The sequence below is a fragment of the Nesoenas mayeri genome (genome assembly GCF_963082525.1).
Source record: "Nesoenas mayeri genome assembly, chromosome: 1".
Taxonomy (NCBI): domain Eukaryota; kingdom Metazoa; phylum Chordata; class Aves; order Columbiformes; family Columbidae; genus Nesoenas; species Nesoenas mayeri.
In genome coordinates this window covers 85332339-85348489 of record NC_137541.1, presented here as the reverse complement: position 1 = coordinate 85348489, position 16151 = coordinate 85332339, and the positions used below count along the sequence as shown (strand labels likewise).

At 45.8% G+C, this 16151-nt stretch overlaps 1 protein-coding gene across 1 annotated transcript in view; it reads right to left on the bottom strand.

The window, feature by feature from the left end:
• Nucleotides 1-13682, bottom strand: part of LOC308042135 (rap1 GTPase-activating protein 1-like) — a gene marked incomplete at both ends in the record, with an annotated part of 189226 nt that extends 175544 nt beyond the window's left edge. Inside the window, 2 exons of the mRNA XM_080347247.1 lie at nt 13127-13282; nt 13539-13682. Coding sequence (XP_080203373.1) covers nt 13127-13282; nt 13539-13682 — 300 coding nt within the window. The remainder of the gene's footprint in view (nt 1-13126; nt 13283-13538) is intronic.
• Nucleotides 13683-16151: the final 2469 nt, after the last annotated feature.

Sequence of the window (16151 nt, the reverse complement as noted above, 5' to 3'; positions counted from 1 at the left end):
GTGTCACAAACCGCATTGGACTGTGTGTTTACCACAAACCCCCATTGGACAGCGTGTGTGTCACTAATTCCATTGGACAGTGTGTGTGTGTGTTACAAACCCCACTGGACAGTGTGTGTGTCACAAACCCAGTAGGACAGCATATGTGTGTCACAAATCCCATTGGGAAGTTTTGTGTTTCACACAACCAATTGGACTTCATGTGTTTCACAAACCCCATTCCACAGTGTTTGTGTCGCTGTCGAGGGTTAAGATTGCGGGGTGACAATAAAACCCTGGCAGATGTATTGTTAACCCCCTCTTCCCCCTCGACTCCCCCCTTTTGCCCCTCCCTCTCCCCCCTTCCACTCAGGACAGGTGATCGGGAGAGAAAAAGAAGGACAGAGAGAAGAGAGTTAAAAAAATTAAAGATGTTTTACTAATGCTACTAATAAGAATAGAGAAAATAATACAAAATATACAAAACCAATCTTGAAAGTCTCAGCAACTGCAGAGCCAGCACCCAAAGTCCTGGATTAGACTCCACAGCCAACCAGAGCTGGATTCAGTCTGTCACTAGGCCTCAGTTCGCAGGGACGACTAGCAAGGTCCTCTCCTAATGTCGGCCATAGGGAAAAGGGAAAAGAAGGGCCGAGATCCTTGTGATCTCCCATTTTATATGAAGTATTCACGTGAATGGAATGTTATACACAGTTGGTCAGTTGTTCCTCGTCGCCCCTCTCGCGAGATGTCCATCCATGCTTATCAATAAGTTTGCATTCCATTGCTAGGTTTTACCAAAACATGTGTCTGGTTCTCCAGGAAAATGCAGTTAATATGAAGGCTTTAGCTGACAGGCAAAATTCACTGAAAGAGAAACTTGTTTTTAACAAAACCAGGACATTCCACCCCTTATAATATGCCATTCACTGAATGCTTAGATCTTATCAATACAATCTATCAATACAATCTAATGAATCACTACTACTATATATATATATATACATATGTACATATATACCCAGGAGTAATTAATCTTAATCAGTGGACCATCCTTTAAAAAGTTCATTAAGTTCATTTTGTCACAACAGTCTCCCAGGGCAGGAAAAATGGTACAAGTGCATTTCATGACCACTGTTTGTGGGTTAAAGACATCAACTTCGAAGAAGTTGTCAGGCGCCACTCGAAGAAGCTAGCTCTAGTTTCATCATCCCTGTCTTGATCTGAAAGACACTTATTAAATACTGTTAGTACGACAATTCACATCATGCAGTTCAGTATTGAATATTTTCACCTAAGCTCAAATCCCCTTGAGGTACACACCGAACTTCTCCATCCTTAAGCATCACCCACCAGGTGCTGCCAGGTCCCTGGGCAAAAACAATCCCACGAATGGGCTTGCCTTTGCCTGAGGCAGGAGTAACCCAGACTGCCTTTCCTAACATATTTTTCATGTGTACTACAGGGACTTTATCTCCTTCTACAGTCCGTAGAATTTCTGATTGGGCAGGCCCGGCTCGATTGGTTGATCCCCTGGTGTTGACCAACCAAGTGGCTTTTGCTAAATGTGAATCCCAGTTTTTAAAGGTTCCACCACCAAGTGCCTTTAGTGTAGTTTTTAGCAAACCATTGTACCTTTCAATTTTCCCAGAGGCTGGTGCATGATATGGAATATGATATACCCACTCAATACCATGTTCTTTTGTCCAATTGTCTATAATACTGTTTTTGAAATGAGTACCATTGTCTGATTCAATTCTTTCTGGCGTACCATGTCGCCAAAGGACTTGCTTTTCAAGGCCCAAGATAGTATTTCGGGCTGTAGCATGAGGTACAGCATATGTTTCCAACCATCCAGTGGTTGCTTCCACCATTGTAAGTACATAACGCTTACCTTGACGTGTTTGTGGAAGTGTAATATAATCGATCTGCCAAGCTTCTCCATACTTATACTTTAACCATCGCCCCCCATACCATACAGGCTTTAACCGTTTCGCTTGTTTGATTTCGGCACAAGTTTCACATTCATGAATAACCTGTGAAATAGTGTCCATAGTTAGATCCACCCCTCGATCGCGAGCCCATTTATATGTTGCATCTCTACCTTGATGCCCTGAAGCATCATGGGCCCACCGAGCTAGGAAAAGTTCACCTTTATGTTGCCAGTCCAAGTCCACCTCAGCTACTTTAATTTTAGCAGCTTGATCCGCTTGTTGGTTGTTTAGATGTTCCTCGGTGGCTCGACTTTTAGGCACATGAGCATCTACATGACGAACTTTCACAGGCAGACTCTCTAGTCGAGCAGCAATGTCTTGCCACAGTGTGGCAGCCCAAATGGGTTTACCTCTGCGCTGCCAGTTGCTTTTCTTCCATTGCTGTAGCCACCACCACAAGGCATTTGCTACCATCCATGAGTCAGTATAGAGATAAAGTATTGGCCACTTTTCTCGTTCAGCAATGTCCAAAGCCAGCTGGATGGCTTTCACTTCTGCAAACTGACTAGATTCACCTTGTCCTTCAGTGGCTTCTGTAACTTGTTGTGTGGGACTCCACACAGCAGCTTTCCACCTTCGATGTTTTCCTACAAGACGACAGGATCCATCTGTGAACAGTGCATACTGCTTATCAGTCTCTGAAAGAGTATTATACGGTGGTGCTTCTTCAGCACGTTTTACTTCCTCCTCATCTGGAGACATCCCAAAGTCTTTGCTTTCTGGCCAATCTGTAATCACTTCTAAGATCCCTGGGCGATTGGAACTTCCAATTCGAGCTCGTTGTGTGATCAATGCAATCCATTTACTCCACGTAACTTCGGTCGCATGATGTGGAGAGGGAACCGTCCCTTTGAACATCCAGCTCAGCACCGGCAGTCGAGGTGCTAGGAGGAGCTGTGCTTCAGTACCGATCACTTCTGAAGCAGCTCGAACTCCTTCGTATGCTGCTAGTATCTCTTTTTCAGTTGGAGTATAGTTGGCCTCAGATCCTTTGTATCCTCGACTCCAAAAACCTAAGGGTCGACCTCGGGTTTCTCCTGGTGCTTTCTGCCAAAGGCTCCAGGTAAGTCCATTATCTCCGGCTGCAGTGTAGAGCACGTTTTTAACATCTAGTCCAGTCCGAACTGGTCCAAGGGCCACCGCATGAGTTATCTCACGCTTAATTTGTTCAAAGGCTTGTCGTTGTTCAGGGCCCCACTCAAATTGGTTCTTTTTACGAGTCACTCGATAGAGAGGGCTCACAATCTGGCTGTAGTCAGGAATATGCATTCTCCAAAAACCTACAATGCCCAAGAAAGTCTGTGTCTCCTTTTTATTAGTAGGTGGAGACATTGCAGCAATTTTGTTGATCACATCCATTGGGATCTGGCGACGGCCATCTTGCCATTTTATTCCTAAAAACTGGATCTCTCGTGCAGGTCCCTTGACCTTGCTTCGTTTTATGGCAAAACCAGCATCCAAAAGAATCTGAATTATTCTCTCACCTTTCTTGAAGACTTCTTTTGCTGTGTCGCCCCATACGATGATGTCATCAATATACTGCAAGTGTTCTGGAGCTTTACCTTGCTGCAGCGTGGTCTGGATCAGTCCATGGCAGATGGTAGGACTGTGTTTCCACCCCTGGGGCAAGCGATTCCACGTGTACTGGATGCCTCTCCAGGTGAAAGCAAACTGCGGCCTGCACTCTGCTGCTACAGGAATAGAGAAAAATGCATTAGCAATGTCAATTGTAGCATACCACTTAGCTGCCTTTGACTCCAGTTCAAATTGCAGTTCTAGCATGTCAGGCACAGCAGCACTCAGTGGTGGCGTAACTTCATTCAGGCCACGATAGTCCACAGTTAGTCTCCACTCATCACTAGACTTACGCACTGGCCAGATTGGGCTGTTAAAAGGTGAGCGAGTCTTACTGATCACACCCTGGCTTTCCAATTGACGGATCAACTTCTGGATAGGAATCAAAGAGTCTCGATTGGTGCGATATTGCCGGCGATGCACTGTCGTGCTAGCAGTTGGCACCTGCTGATCGTCAACCATCAGCAGTCCTACAACAGAAGGATCATCTGAAAGACCAGGCAAATCAGACAGCTGTTCAATTTTCTCAGTGTCCACAGCTGCTATACCAAATGCCCACCTATACCCTTTTGGGTCCTTAAAATACCCTCTCTTGAGGTAGTCTATGCCAAGGATGCATGGAGCATCTGGACCAGTCACAATGGGATGCTTTTCCCAGTTTTTTCCAGTTAGGCTCATTTCAGCCTCTACAACAGTCAGTTCCTGGGATCCCCCAGTCACTCCAACAATATTGATGGATTGCGTTCCTTTATAATTAGAAGGAATTATTGTGCACTGTGCACCAGTGTCCACTAAAGCTTTGTACTCCTGGGGGTGTGTTGTACCAGGCCATCGTATTTGTACAGTCCAATAAACTCTGTTATCCCTTTCCTCCACCTGGTTGGAGGCAGGGCACCTCTAATTTCTGTTTTGCACAGTCTCTGGGTGTGAATTAGAGGTTCCTTCAAGAGCATCAGAATCTCTTCTGCTCCTTTTGTAAACTGGAGCAGCCACCTTCCTAGGAGTTTTTCCTTTGATCTCACGTACTCGTTCTTGAAGCTCTGAGGTAGGCCTCCCATGCCACTTATTCATGTTTTCTCCCTGCTCATGTAGGAAGAACCACAGTGAACCTCTTTTTGTGGGCTGCCTCTGTCCTCTCTCTCGAGATTGGAAACGCCTTTTCCTAACAGCTGAAACATAGGTTTGTGCAGGTCGTGAATGGTATGTGTCCTCTCTGAGTTCTTTGATTTCTTGCAATAGCTTTTCAAACCGGTCATCAGATTTTTCACACAGTTTCTCCACAGCAGAGACACAACCCCGTAGAGAACCAGCAAGGCTGTCCTCAAATTCACGGAGCTGCTCAATCACTTCAGTAATATCTTGTCCAACTCTAGATGACCAGAGCATTCCTGCCAATGACTTAGCATATGCAGGTGATGCACTTTGTACCAATCTGCGCCACAGAGGTCGTGAACAATTGATTCTATCTGGGTCTGTTCCCTCTTGGCTGTTTGGTCCAAAATAGATGATCTCTCGCACAGCTAATTCTCTCAGGAACTGAATACCTTTCTCCATAGTATTCCATTTCCCTAACCTGGATATACAGTCTTCCTTGTAGGGAAATCTTACTTTCATAGCTGCCAGGAGTCGGGTCCAGAGAGTAGTGGCATTAGACTCTCTTGAAATTGCCCTATCAATGGTGGAATCTCTTGACAGAGATCCCAGCTGCCTGGCTTCACCACCTTCCAGTTCAATTGTATCTGCCCCATTGTCCCAGCATCGGAGCAGCCAGGTTAAAATATTCTCGCCTTCACGACGACTAAAGTCTTTTCGCAGATCTCTCAGCTCACCTGGAGAAAAGGACCGAATGGTGGTCACTTCATCTCCTCCCTGTCCTGATGGTGCCCCTTGAGTTGATGTTGGCCCTGTGCCATCATCTGCTGCACGGGTGGTCTTTCTAGTGACTTTCTTACAACCAGCAACTGATGCTGATATGGGTTTACCATCATTTGATTCATTTCCAGAGTCTGAATGACTGTCACAGTGATCGCTATGGTTACAGCAGCAACAGTGCCCAGTGTGTGAAGAAGGGGGGGCTGCCTTTAAGGCTGCAGACTTAGTGTTATCAGAAGTGACCTTGGCAGAAGAACTCTGTGTAGGAGCTGTACCTTCAGCCTGCGAAGGCGCCGTGGCGGGGGCAGCAGCTGCAACGGCAGCTTTCACTGTTTTGCTCTTTCTCGAGCGGCTCGGAGTGCTTTTTGCCGAAGCTTCCGAAGACGCACCGCAAATCTCAGGACAACAAAGAGACGCAAACCTCCTGTTGAACGCCATTTCTCTTAACAGAAGCACAAACTGACACACATTCAGCAAACCAGATAACACCATCACAGTTCTATCAAAACTCCAAGGGTATTCGAAATTCTCTAAAACATTTGCGAACTGTCCTAGCGAAAAAACGAAAGTATTGTTAGTCAGCCTTTCTAAAGGTTCGCTTGACCAATTAGCAAACACAGACCCGTACGGCTCTTTAATCTCTCCTGGAGGCTTTTCAAGGTAAAGCAGAAGCGAGTAGAAATTCATTAGCGGCTGCAGTATAATGAAATAAACCAGTGACAAACCACACAGTATCATCATGAGCATTGTCCAGTTCCTTGTTGTTATATAATGAATACTTCGATTTAAAAAGAAAGCCCAACACAGATATGGAATCAGTGAGCACAATGCAGAAAATAACTGATACAACTTGAGCCATAACATCTTTAAATCAGTGGAATTCACTTTGCCTTAATAGCACTAAATAATATCCGAAGCAAACAGGCGCGCGAGTATCACAACTCTATGAGTTGGCACCGTGCCAAGAAAATTGAAAGGCACGTCAGAGCCGTAGAAAAGCCAAAAAATCTCCAAATTTACCCCTTTCTCTTGCCCCACGCTGGGCGCCAATTATCTGTCGAGGGTTAAGATTGCGGGGTGACAATAAAACCCTGGCAGATGTATTGTTAACCCCCTCTTCCCCCCCGACTCCCCCCTTTTGCCCCTCCCTCTCCCCCCTTCCACTCAGGACAGGTGATCGGGAGAGAAAAAGAAGGACAGAGAGAAGAGAGTTAAAAAAATTAAAGATGTTTTACTAATGCTACTAATAAGAATAGAGAAAATAATACAAAATATACAAAACCAATCTTGAAAGTCTCAGCAACTGCAGAGCCAGCACCCAAAGTCCTGGATTAGACTCCACAGCCAACCAGAGCTGGATTCAGTCTGTCACTAGGCCTCAGTTCGCAGGGACGACTAGCAAGGTCCTCTCCTAATGTCGGCCATAGGGAAAAGGGAAAAGAAGGGCCGAGATCCTTGTGATCTCCCATTTTATATGAAGTATTCACGTGAATGGAATGTTATACACAGTTGGTCAGTTGTTCCTCGTCGCCCCTCTCGCGAGATGTCCATCCATGCTTATCAATAAGTTTGCATTCCATTGCTAGGTTTTACCAAAACATGTGTCTGGTTCTCCAGGAAAATGCAGTTAATATGAAGGCTTTAGCTGACAGGCAAAATTCACTGAAAGAGAAACTTGTTTTTAACAAAACCAGGACAGTCGCAAACCCCATTGAACAGCGTGTGTGTCAAAAATCCCATAGACAGCCTTTGTGTCTCAAACCCCAGTGGACTGTGTGTCACAAACCCCATTGGAGAGTGTGTGTGTCACAAACCCAGTAGGACAGCATATGTGTGTCACAAACCCCATTGGGAAGTATTGTGTCACAACCCCCCCCGGACAGTGTGTATGTCACAAAAGCCGTTAGGCAGTGTATGTGTCACAAACCCCATTGGACACTGTGTTTGTTACACCTCCCCTGGACAGTGTGTGTGTCAAAAGCGCATTGGACAGTATGTGTGTCACAAACCCCTTTGGAAAACGTGTGTTTCACAGATCCCATTGGACAGTGTGTGTGTCACAAACACCACTGGATAGTGTGTGTGTCACAAACCCTTCTGGACAGTGTGCTTGTTACAAACCCCATTGGACAGCGCCTGTGTCACAAACTCCTTTGGACAGTGTGTGTGTGTCACAACCCCATTTGACAATGTGTGTTTCACAAACCCCTTTGGACAGTGTGTGTGTCACTAATTCCATTGGACAGTGTGTGTGTTACAAACCCTATTGGACAGTGTGTTTGTGTCACAAACCCAATAGGACAGCATGTGCGTGTCACAAACCCATTGGACAGTGTGTTTGTCACAAACCTCATTGGACAGAGTGTGTGTCATAAATCCCATTGGAAATCGTGTGTATTACAAAACCCACTGGAGAGTTTGTGTGTTACAAAGCCCATTTGACAACTTTTGTGTCACAAAACCCTTTGGACAGAGTGTGTGTCACAAACACCATTGGACAGTGTGTGTGTCACAAACCCAATAGGACAGCATGTGTGTGTCACAAATCCCATTGGACAGTTTCGTGTGTCACAAACCCAGTTAGACTTCATGTGTGTTTCACAAACCCCATTCCACAGTGTTTGTGTCACAAACCCCATTAAACAGCGTCTGTGTCAAAAACCCCATAGACATCGTGTGTCTGTCGCAAACCCCATTGGACTCTGTGTGTGTCACAAAACCCTTTGGACAGTGTGTGTGTCACAAACCCCATTGGAAATCGTGTGTGTCACAAACCAGCCCGGAGAGTGTGTGTCTCACAAAACCTATTTGACAACATGTGTGTCACAAACCCCTTTGGACAGTGTGTGTGTGTCACGCACACCATTGGAAAGTGTGTGTGTCACAAACACCATTAGACTGTGTGTGTGTCACAAACCCGATTGCACAGAGTGTGAGTCACAAACCTCCACGGACATTGTGTGTGTCACAAAATCTATTGAACAGTGTGTGTGTCATAAACACAATAGGACAGCATGTGTGTGTCACAAACCCAATTGGATAGCATGTTTGTCTCACAAACCCCATTCGACAGTGTGTGTGTCACAGACCCCATTGGACAGCATGTGTGTCACAAACCCCATTGGACATTGTGTCTGTCGAAAACCCCATTGGACTGTGTGTGTGTCACAAACCCTTTTAGACAGCATGAGTGTCTCTAATCCCATTGGACAGCATATGTGTCACAACCCCCCCTGGACAGTTTGTGTGTACAAAAACCCATTGGACAGTGTGTGTGTCACAAACCCCATAGGAGAGCGTGTGTGTCACAAACCCGAATGGACAGTGTGTGTGTCTCAAACCCCACTGGAGTGTGTGTGAGTCACATACCCCATTGGACAGTGTGTGTGTTACGAACCCCCATGGACAGCCTATGTCTCACAAACCCCTTTGGATTATGTGTGTGTAACAAACCCCATTGGACAGTTTGTGTGTCACAAACTCCTTTGGACAGTGTGTGTGTTTCAGAAACCCCATTGGACAGTGTGCTTGTCACAAACCTCATTGCACAGTGTGTGTGTCATAAACCCCATTGGAAATCGTGTGTGGCACAAACACCCCTGGAGAATGTGTGTGTCAGAAAACCCTTTTGACAATGTGTGTCACAAACCCCATTGGACAGTGTGTGTGTGTGTCACAATCCCATTGGGCAGTTTGTGTGTCACAAAACCCCATGGATAGTGTGGGTGTCACAAACATCCTAGACAGTGTGTGTGTCACCAACCCCATTGGACAGCATATGTGTCAAAATCCCCATAGACAGCATGTGTGCCTCAAACCCCACTGGACTGTGTGTCACAAACCCCATTGGACAGTGTGTCTGTCGCAAACCCTATTGGACTCTGTGTGTGTCACAAACCCCATGGGACAGCGTGTTTGTCAAAAACCCCCCTGGACAGTGTGTGTGTCAAAAGCCTATTGGACAGTGTGTGTGTGTCACAAACCCCCTAGATAGTGTTTGTGTCTCAAACCCCATTGCAGTGTGTGTGTGTCACATACCCCATTGGACAGTGTGTTTGTCGCAAACCCCCCTGGACAGTGTCAAAAAGCCCATTGGACAGTGTGTGTGTCATAAACCCTATTGGACAGCGTGTGTGTTACAAACCTCCATGGACAGTGTGTGTGTCTCAAACACCCTAGACAGTTTGTGTATCTCAAACCCATTTGGACTTTGTGTGTGTCACAAAACCCATTGGCCCTGTGATTGTCAAAATCCCGCCTGGACTGTGTGCAGGTCAAAAGCGCATTGGACAATATGTGTGTCACAAACATCTTTGGAAAACGTCTGTGTGTCACAAACCCCCTGGACAGCTTGTGTGTCACAAAGCCCTTTGGACACTGTGTGTTTGTCACAAACTCCATTGGACAGCGTGTGTGTGTCACAAACCCCATTGGACAGTGTGTGTGTTAATAACTCCAGTAAACAGCGTGAAACAAACCACCTAGACAGCCTGTGTGTCGCAAACCCCATGGGACTGTGTGTGTATCACACACCCCTTTAGAAAGCATGATTTTCACAAACTCCATTGGACAGCGTGTGTGTGTCACAACCCCCCCGGACAGCCTGTGTGTCACAAAACGCGTCGGACAGTATGTGTCTCACAAACCCCCTAGACAGTGTGTGTGTCTCAAACCCCACTGGAGTGTGAAGGACGACGTTGCCCAGTCCTGCAAACAAAGGGGAAAAGCTCAGACCCTTCAACATGGCCCCGGATTTGTCGAGACTTGTCGATCTTTCGCAATCACCCCTTTCCCCCGCAGACTCTTCTCTACTCGGAGGGCTATAAAAAAAGCTCGCTTAAAACAGCACTGATAGGGAATCCACCACCCTGAGGACCCTCAGCCCACCAGCCTCACCACGGGAACTAGACTAGACATCGGAGGATGCTGCCCTCCTAAACTACAAACCCCAGCATCCTCGCTGCGGGACACCGGAGGGCATACACACATCTCATCATCCACGCTGTGGAGCCCTAAGAGTGACTGGATCCCTCATCTGTTTTTTTCTTCCTTTCTCTCTGCTCTTTCCGTCTCTCCTTTTTTCTATACCCCCATTTCTTTGTCTCTCCTTCTGTGAATGGTGATATATTACTCTCTTTCTCTCTCTCTTACACCTTAGTTTTCCTTCCCTCTGTACCACTCTTTTTCTCTCTCTCTTCCTTTTGAACATATAAGAGTAACATTATCTTAAGCTCTGCTGTTGGATTCTTCTAAGTCCCATATTATAGCTACTAATGGTTGCCAATACATGGCTCGTAGTAGGACTCTTGCTGTTAATGTATTGATAAGTTCTGTGATATCATAAACTATTTTTGCAAAGCCACTATTTGCTGTAACTAGTATTCCAACACATACTTTTAGTAAAACTCGTAACTGAATTGGACCCCTGGAGTGATTGTCTGTCATTCACTTCACATAACCGCACAGAATTAACCGACAGTTAACTCACACCTGGTCTCATCTGTTGAGTCAGGGCGTGTGTCGCATTCAGAGTTAACTCATCCCTCATCCCATCTGTTGGGACAGAACAGAGGGGAGGCTCTACAGCTTCCTCACAAGGGGAGAAGGAGGGGCAGGCACTGATCTCTTCTCTCTGGTGACCAATGACAGAACCCAAGGGAATAGCAGGAAGATGTGCCAGAGGAGGTTCAGGTTGGACATGAGGAAAAGGTTCTTCACCCAGAGGGTAGTGGAGCATTGGAACAGGCTCCCGAGGGAGGTGTCACAGCCTGTCAATATTCAAGAAAAGACTAGACAGTGCCATCAGGCATACAATGTGAACTGTGGGGTTGTCATATGCAGGAACAGGAGGAGATGGACTCGATGATCCCTGTGGGTCCCTTCCAACTCAGGACATTCTATGATTTTAATTTTCTCATTGCAAAAATTGATTCAAATAAATAAATGCCATTAATATTCCAATTTAACCACAAGGCACTAAAGCTTAAGTAAATGGGAAAATGGATGGAAAAAAATTTTCCTTCAGTCTCTTAAGTACTAGAATATTCTCAAGGCAGAATGAGTTAAACGCCCTTTTGAAAAGCCTTTACAGAAAATCCTGCATTGGCTCTAGGGTCCTGACTGGGACTATTTCATTAAATGATACAGGCAACCCTATTACAGTAACCAAAACAATGGCATTGCAGACAGGGAAAGATGAAAACAATAGTAGGAAGAGACAAGACAAACGGTAACCTTCCCCAGCTCTTTCTCATGTCATTAAATGAAATCCAGTAAATTTCTGTGCCCTATAAAACAGAAAGCAAGACAAGAACTAGGACCCTATGCCCCTCATCAACATGAAGCTATCAATGTTCCTTGTGCTATGTCCCTGATCAATATGAAGCTATCATATATACCAGGCTCCCCATAGCACAAGGAACAATAGAAGGTGGTTACTCCACTCCCAGCACACTTGTTGGTGGGAAAAGAGATGGGTATCCTGTCCAAATTTTTATATTCTCGGTGTTCTTGTAGATTTCCAAGGCATAAGGACCAAATCAACATTTCTACATAATACGAGACATAGCACTTTGATAAAAATGTTTCTACAATAGAAACATCACAGAACCTGAGCTTCTGTATATTTTCTTCTCTCTCAGCATGACTGAAAGTTGAGCATAAAGTTACATAGGCATCCATACAGAGTCATGTTACAGTGAAAGAGCTGTGTGCAAAAGCTGCAGACAGGGAATTGGTTTTCTAGTAGAGCTTCTTTCAACTGGAGGGCCCAAACAGGTAGCACTTCCCTGACAGATGGGAATCCTGTTCTGGGATCCCCTGAAGCAGATGTAGCTGGTTTGAATTCCATAGATTAGGCCAACCAGCTGCATCTGAGCTGCAGTCTCCGGCAGGGCAACCTCTCAGCGCTGTGCTCTGCAGCATGAGCAATGCAGACATAGCTTTCAGTTAGGTGAATGAGTTTTACCTGACTTATATGATGCAAGCAATACATCCCCCAAAATGGCATAAATTTTTCCTTGTGCTCTTTGATGTAAACAACAACAACAACAAAAAATCTGAATTTGTCCTGCTTCAATTCCCAAGCTTTAAGCTTCAGAAATTCATCAGCCCCTTTGAAAAACATACAAGTATATTCTAGTTCCATGTGTAGATTCTTAATAAATTGATTGAATTACTCTTTCATTTTCTGTTTGCTAGGTAGAGGCACTAAGCAGTCCTGCAGTAAAACACTTGCATTCCAGAATCTTGGTCTTTGTCAGCCTCACCTCCTAGCCCCATCCAGATAAAAATGTATTTATGAAATCTGAATACTCAACAAACATGAACAGAGATTGCTAAATAGCAGCAACCACACTAAATAGGGAGGACCTATGTGAACCTATAGAATAGAGAACAGCATAGCAGACTGGAGACTCCTGGTCAGAGAACAGAGAGTGTGTGAAGGGCAAGGAGAGATGGTGGCAGCTACTGGATTTCTAGGTCTACTGGTAATAGATCTAATTATTGCCTTTCACTGAAAATTGATCCAAAGAAATAAATACCATTAATATTCCATATTGATCAAGTTTGCTAAAAGTGCAAGCAGAGCTGTTAGGATGACAGCTGGCTGAATCCGCACCTCTTCCAAAAGCCCAAGAACAGGTTTCCACTTCAAGGATCAATATCAGCAAATCAGTACAGAGGAATCTATTGGCTCTGTTCACCTTGTAGAAAGTGTCCCCAGTTGTGTCATGAGTGAGCTGAACTACCACATAAGCGTGTAGGAAATTAGAAGCAATCATATCAGGGACAAAAGGTGTGCTTTCATCCTGGAAGATGATGGCTACAATGTCATTCCCAATGTGACGCTTCCGCTGAAGCTAGAGACAGAAAAATAATAAAGTGAGAAGGCAGGTGAAAAAGAGTAGAACAGTACAATGGGCCCTTAAATACCAGTCTATTTAACATCTTCAGTCCATCTGTTGAACCAAACCCCTCATCAATTAATTTTACCATTACTCCAGCTATAATTCCCACTGTTATGCAATTAGGCATTCGCCCCTCTAACTAGCCCCACATTGAATACCCCTCCCCTCTTAGCCACACAACTGAATTCCTTAGTTCCCCTTCCAATACCTGCTGGGAATCTCCCTCTGTGAAGGGCAGCTTTGTAGACATATGAAACATGATCTCCTTGCCTCGGAAATTTGTATACACTGACTCAGTGCCCGTTTGACATCTAGTGACATCCAAGCCTCCCCGAAACCTGAGCAAATCCATACCACACCATAGATAAGGCAGGACAGAGATGAGGAAGTGGAAAGAAATGAAAATATATCAGTAACAGTACCTTGGTACATCAATATTATCAAAGGTGATTTTAAGAAATCACTGATAGTGGTGCATCACATCTTCCCAAAACAAATGCACTGTCTGAAGCAGCACAATGTTTCTGCTGATGAACATGCTCGCTAAAAGCTATGAAGCTAAACCAGGAATCCTCAAAGGAGCTACTTTATTTGGCATTCTTCTGAGAAACACAAACCGTATTTTAGAACTACCAAAAGGACAGGCTACCCCACAGAAAGAGACTGAAACAATACTGACCCCTATTATTGTGAAACAAACTTACATTCGCACAGTCAAATAAAATTATTCTCTGCTGCCACTGTGGGTCAGATTGAGACACCAGAAGAGAAACGAAACACACCATGCCTTAAAGCGAAAGAGCAACAGGGCGCACTGCGCAGGATTGTCCCTGATCTATAGCTGAGAGCAAACACTTGTGTGCTTGTCAGAGAGATTGTGTCTTGCGTGTAAGTGTCTGGGAGTTTGGCACAGGTCAGTGTGGTTGATTCGATAATCAACGTCTAGGATACTTGCAGAGCGGTCCCTGTTGGTGTGGGGACAGTCTGCGTGTAAGTCAGTCTGTGCTCGTTAGCGCCTGCTGTATCTATCCGTCGCTCTGCACGCGTGTGGGTCCATGTCTTTCTCTCCACAAGCATGTGAGCTGATTTCGTCGCACATGTGCATCTGTGCTAGTGTTGAGCTCAGCGGAGTGTGCCTCTCGACACTTGGTGTGCTTTGGCTGTGCCTGTGTGTAACACAGCACAGCCATGACTGCTCCAGTGAAGAGAGACCAGGGAAATCATCAAGGCAGAGTCTAGAGGGGAAAACCGAAGAGGGATTGACGTGTGCTCGACAGAGACGGATTCCCTGCGCTGACATTTCTCAGTAACACGAGAAGAAATCAGAGCTGTAGATCGACCGGAGAAATGTTTCCGAAGACGCCATTTAGCGTATGAACAGCAGCGTGCGCGGCTTTCAGGAGTGTGCCTGAAGAGTGCCAAAAGCAGCAGAGCCTGTGCTCAAAAGCTGGTGGCTGTGTGACTGCATTGATGCACGTTCGCGTGTCTGCGAGTGTATAGACGGCTGTTTCATGTTCACACAAAAAGGCACCTGGTCGGGTTTTTCTTCTATGCGTGCACACGCGTTTCCGTTGTCTCTTCGGAACAGACGTACCCCTCTGCATGCTAAACGACGTGGTAAAAGGCGTCTGCCTATATTTTGGTAAACAACCGAGTGTGCGTGTTCCGACAGCGGCATTTCCGCAGACGACTCCACAGAGCCAGTTCTCAAAACCCCGCACACCAGGATTGAATGGATTAACCAAGCAATTTCACCGGTGCGCGCAATCACATATTCTGACGGACGTCTTTCATGCCACAGCAGCACGAACGTATTTGCGTTCAAGCCTGTATCAGAAACAATGTGTGGACCGAGGATCTGTTGGTATTCTCTCCGTACGGCATGCTTCGTGGCAGCTTACTTGCGGATCGCAGGCTTAACGGTTTCTATACAAGACTCGCTATAGGGAGAGAAAGAGAGCGCATGGGAAAACTTGCGTTTTCTGCGCCGGAACCTAGTTGCTACGCCTTCTGTTTGTCCACGGGAACACACACGATTCCCCACTGAAAACCAAGCAGAAATCTTTCCACATGCTCCCAGGTATGTGCACCCACCACCTCGTGCACGCGAACGCAGCTAGAGAAAAGCACCTACCTTTTCACAAACTGATGCGTAAGCAAACGCCTGGCCACACATATGCACACATCCGCAAGTGCGCCCACTCCCATCTATGGGCAGAAAGACGTAAGCGAAGCGTACCGACGTGCTTGAGGGTAAACACGTCCGTTGATGGTTGGGGTACTGCAACACGCATACGTGGCTGCACGAGAATATTCTTTTGGAGGGTACCTGCAGATATGTCCCTGTACTTGGACGACCGTGTGCGTGAAAGCGTTTGTGTCTACAAACCACTGTCTGTCCACATGCGTGTGCCTTGGTGCGGGCTCCATTCGTTCTTAAGCTGGAGTGAGTGCACAGCTGCGCCGTTTGTTTTCAACGTTCCGCGTGTTGCACGACGTTGCCCAGTCCTGCATTTCTCACGCCACAGCGTGCAGGAACGTATTGCGTTCAAGCATGTATCAGAAACAATGTGTGGACCGAGGATCTGTTGGTATTTTCTCCGTACGACATGCCTCGTGGTAGCTTACTTGCCGAGCACTTAGCCGCTTAGCGATACACACGCTGTCCAATTGGGTTTGTGACACATACACAGTCAAATTTCAGTGTGTGTCAAAAACCCCCATGGACAGGGTGTGTGTCAGAATTCCCCTTGAACATTTTGTGTGTCACAAAACCCCTTGGACACTGGGTGTCTCACAAACCGCCATGGACCGTCTGTGT